At 36.3% G+C, this 5,001-nt stretch overlaps 1 protein-coding gene across 1 annotated transcript; it reads left to right on the top strand.

Annotated features, from left to right (window-relative positions):
- The first annotated feature begins 763 nt into the window (after positions 1-763).
- On the top strand, positions 764-4,054 carry LOC128230313 (uncharacterized). The gene is made up of 2 exons (XM_052942489.1): positions 764-1,002; positions 1,973-4,054. The coding sequence occupies exons 1-2, from the start codon at positions 942-944 to the stop codon at positions 3,346-3,348; spliced, it is 1,437 nt and encodes a 478-aa protein (XP_052798449.1). The 5' UTR covers positions 764-941; the 3' UTR covers positions 3,349-4,054.
- Positions 4,055-5,001: the final 947 nt, after the last annotated feature.

Below are 5,001 nucleotides of genomic sequence, written 5' to 3'. Positions count from 1 at the left end.
GATACGTAGGAGTATGTTCGGCAATATTGGCGCCAGACCGTTTACAATTTCAAATAATATAGCGCCCGTAAACTTTAACCAAGCCGATTGGAAATGTTTAAGGTACTGCGTAAACGCGCAGACTACTGGTATGCAACTTTTGATTAAGTATATACGAAACATTAACGTCGCGTGAAAATGTACTTTAGATCGAAGGAAAACGATATATTTGAAATACCAGGTTTCCTATATATTAAAGCGCATTTGTCGGAATTTCATATTTAGCCCCTCACCCTCCTATGCCTTCAGTTTTTATTGCAGATTTGGCATTTTTATTTTTTCGGTTTTTCTGTTTCTCGTGCCAACGAGAGTGACTAATTATAAGCTATCATAGCTTTCTTCTCAATCGTTGTAAAATATACAATGTTTAAAGTAACTTTAAACTGAGTCAACTGCCAAATATCCATTTAGTAATTATTATTAAGTGAGTTATTCAGAAGCTTACCCATTCGCCAGGGCAGATATTAAGGCATTCGCATGGCATTTTGCATTGAACACTAAGAAAGGGGAGATTCATTTATGATCTTCTTAACGATTAAGAAAAATCAGACACTGATACTGCTTCTTGATCGGATGGCATATGTTACACTTTTGTTTGAAAGAACCGTGAGTCGGACTTAGTCGAGCAAAGCTAAACTTTTCACTTTATCCGGACAATTCAAAAGGTCTTATGTACAGTCTGGTAATTTATTGCGATAGAAATTTTCTGAATTCAGTGTTGAGTAATTAGCATTATGATGGTGATGGAGCACATCCATCCATCAAATTAGGCGTGTGTTTTTTCAAAAGAGAAAAGAAAAAAAGAATACCGTACAAGGGAATTAAACAAAACAAAACTCATTTACTTTCGACGTCTGATCGGTACAAGTTAACAGTGTAATCAAACTGATGGCAACATTTTCATGTACGAGAAAATGATGGATAAACTTGTTATTTTTTCCTTGGTATTTGTTTTCATACATGGTAAGTAAAAAACTTGTATATATATACATAAATATTGAAAAGCTACCATTTATTGATTTTTTTTGCTGAATTGAAAATAATAAAAATCACCTTGTCCATGATATAAAACCGCAACAAAAAATGCAAGTATTTCATGAACGAGTTCTAATAAATGCTTTACACTACGATTTTTTAAACTCGTTTGTGACAAAGTTTTTGGTGAATCGATGGATAATATATTAAGACAAACCAGACTGAACAGCTTTTGATCTTAAAGAAATGTTCCAAAGACGGAAGGTTGAACGTCAAAATGTTTATATTTGTTAAATAATCACTTTGTATGAATTTACTTATGAATATGACATTTTAATGAATACATATTTTTGCACATTAAAATGTTAAACGTTTCAAGTAATGAACCGAATTTGAAAACTAATTGCTCATTTCCACTAAATTAACAATATCCTGAACCCTATAGGCTGACGGTAATAAATAACGTCCCAAATGTATCAATACTTATATAACAAACATCTTCGTTCTTTTACTTTACTTAATTAGCTATAGTATCAAAAGTGTGCTTTGTGGGTACTCAGTGTAGGAAATTTATTAGAAAAAGTATACTTTTTAAAGTGACAATATTATTAAAAGTCAATACATACACATGTCTCAGATATATAAATTTTGAGGGATAAACCTTTAACTATTTACTAAATAATGCATTTATGGAAGATATTAATTACTGATAACAATATTGTAACCGTGTATTTAATAGCTGAAAACGCACAAATATTAAATCACTGGTGAGTGCTAAAAGTCTCAAAGTGATCAACTTTTGTCTCATAAGGTAGAAAAGCCGTGTTTTATCACCTTTCTTTCGAATAAAACACAGTTTTCTTCAGAAAAAAACCCCGCGTTTTTGATATAAAATAATGAATGAAAATAAGGTAACTTAGAGTGATTAAATTCTGTAATACAATTATTCACTTTGCAGCTCAGTTTGGAGACCAACCATATGGTGGTTTTCTAGGATATGGACGTGGAGGGTTTGGAATGCCGAGATTTCCAGGACGACAGACATTCGGTTACGGTCCAACGAGTCCCGGTCCTTCGCCATATCGGCCATATGATGCCCGTGTTAGCCCATTGCCAGACTTCAAAAGGTCCATCACACCCAGCGTTCAACCGTGGTCCGGACAAGCACCTTCTGCGCCAATACCTTCGTTGGGCACAAGATCATACAATCCTTCCGGTGTAGGAACAGCCAGTCGTTTCCCAGGACCTTACCGCGATTCCGGCAAAAGCGCCTACCGTCTGCCTTTGGTTGTCAGAAGGAATTTCGAACCTAGTAGGCCAGCTTATCAACCAACTACAATCTCGCCGGTGACGAAACGTCCTGCACAACAAATGTCAAGAGGAATATACGGTTCAAGCTATGACATGTACGATAGAATAGATGACAGATGGGACCGTATTTCCGATGCAGTCGATAACAGATTTGACAGAATTAGTGACCGTATTGACAATCGAATGGATCGAGTATCGGACCGATGGGACCGAGTTTCGGACGCCGTTGACAACCGTCTTGACGGGTACTCGGACAGGTTAGATAAGCGGTGGGATCGAGCGAGCGATACCTGGGACCGAGTGTCCGATGTCGTCGACAAAAGAATTGATAGATACTCAGATCGTGTAGACAATCGAATGGATCGAGTAAGTGACCGCTGGGATACAGTTTCAGATATTGTAGACAAGAGAATTGACCGTTATTCGGATCGAATTGATAACAGAATGGATCGAGTAAGTGACCGCTGGGATACAGTTTCAGATGTTGTAGACAAGAGAATTGACCGTTATTCGGATCGAATTGATAACAGAATGGATCGAGTAGGTGACCGCTGGGATACAGTTTCAGATGTTGTAGACAAGAGAATTGACCGTTATTCGGATCGAATTGATAACAGAATGGATCGAGTAAGTGATAGATGGGACTCGGTAAGCGATCGGGTAGATTCGCGTTTAGATAACATAAGCGATCGAGTCGACAATCGGTACGATTACTTGAGTGACAGAATAGACAAGCGGTATGATTATCGAAGCGATAGGGTCGATAGTGCATATGATTACTTGAGCGATCGAGCCGACAGACAATATGATTATTTGAGCGATCGAGCGGGTAGTCGTAACGGTTATACGAGTGACAGGATGGACAGTGCATATGACTTTCTTGGTGACATGGCGGATAGCCGATACGACTATCTAAGCGACAGAGCCGATAGAAGATACGGTTATGACAGTGCAACCAAGGGTGTTCGAGCTAACGCATACGACAAAGCACTATCAAGAGGATACTACAAATATGCTTATTAAATGTAGTTGTTAATTTTTTATACCTGTTTTAGTTTAATGTTGAAAATAGTCCCTCTTTATGAGTCAAGTGAGACTGAAAATAACAATGTGAAAAAGGCGTTTCTCAAGTCAAAACGCCATTAATCGTTCGCAAAATTTATAACAATTTCATGGAACCATTTCGCGTGACAAATGATTCTTAATGATGGAGCTCCTTGAATGAAACATTGCCAATTGACTTTTATATACAAAAAATAACAAATTCACTGTGTTAATGAACAAAATGCTCGAACCCACATGGATGAAACAAACATATATTATTACAGATATTAGAACAACAGTGCAGCAACCAATTATTCATTGAACTTGTTTAAAGAGACAATTATCAAAGCCTCGTAGACAATGGCATGTTGTCACAAGGCAACGTTAAGAAAATAATACTTAGTTGTATCGCCTTTGAACGGTCGTTGAAAAATGAGTTTACTAGAGGAGCAACACTTGTCAATATACTTATTGAAACATGAGCGAAACGAAACTTGAAAAGCCTCGTCTGAGCCAGTTTCATCTTGAAGACGATACATCACACAGTAAACATAACGAACAAATTCTACGAACTATTTGATATAATATGGCTTAAAAGTTACAAAAACAACAACATTTTTTTTCATTTTAGTTATCTGATTGTCGAAGTTTGTCGATAAATTGTCAATAAATCAAATGATCATTTTGTGATAGTGCTAGCTAGCTATTCGTGACACTAAAAATAAGACCTACCATAAGCTGGCTATGAAACATTATATCGAAAACAACGCATGCTATGTGTTTCATCTCGCTAAAGATGCTATTGCTTATTGCCAGTGAATCCAAGTTTATGCTAGTTGTATTGCTAGAGTAGTCCGTGTTAGAGCTGAAAATCTACAGAAAATAGCCAATTGAATGGCTGACAAATGATAACGTGAAAATAAATTAAACTTATTAAAATCACTTGTAAAAAATGCCCTGTTTTCTGTACCTCTCTTTCAAATTCAACTCGGTATCCTGCATAAGAACCATTCTTTTCGACATTCATTCAACCTTAAAGGTATATTTAAACAATTGAATTAGTTGTGTTAATTCTTATTTGGGAGTAAGAGTGCATCTTGAAGTAAAGAAGTTTGAAACCAAACACATGGGTTGTTAATGGGATTAGTGATAGAGTCTGCATGCAAATCTATAACAATTTAGAATAAAGCGAGCCTCCATCATGCTCGTACACCGTGGGCGCGCACCACAGTTAGATTTATCATTACCAAACCTATGATGCATGAGAATGGCCATCATCTGCATTAAATTAACCAATACATAAGCGTATTTCTTGTTTGGTGTATGTTTCGCCTTGATCCGTGTGCCTTTAACCAGGATATTTGATAAATAGTAATAAACTGGCTTCTCATGTGTGCGTATCTCGATAAAATGAAACTCTACCTATTATTTGAACTTAATGAGCTACAACTTATTTTTCAAATGATGGTGGCATTATTTCCACAACAATGGTATAAAAACGTTTTATCAATACGTACGTGGTTCTAGTATGATAATAAACGTTTGTGGTTCAATCTTGTATACTAATTTATGTTGTAATGAATGTAAGGTTGTGTTTGTGTTGTATTTTCTTTCACCTTTCTTCATCACATC

The sequence above is a fragment of the Mya arenaria genome, chromosome 4 (genome assembly GCF_026914265.1).
Source record: "Mya arenaria isolate MELC-2E11 chromosome 4, ASM2691426v1".
Lineage (NCBI taxonomy): Eukaryota > Metazoa > Mollusca > Bivalvia > Myida > Myidae > Mya > Mya arenaria.
This window is presented reverse-complemented; position numbering and strand designations above follow the sequence as displayed.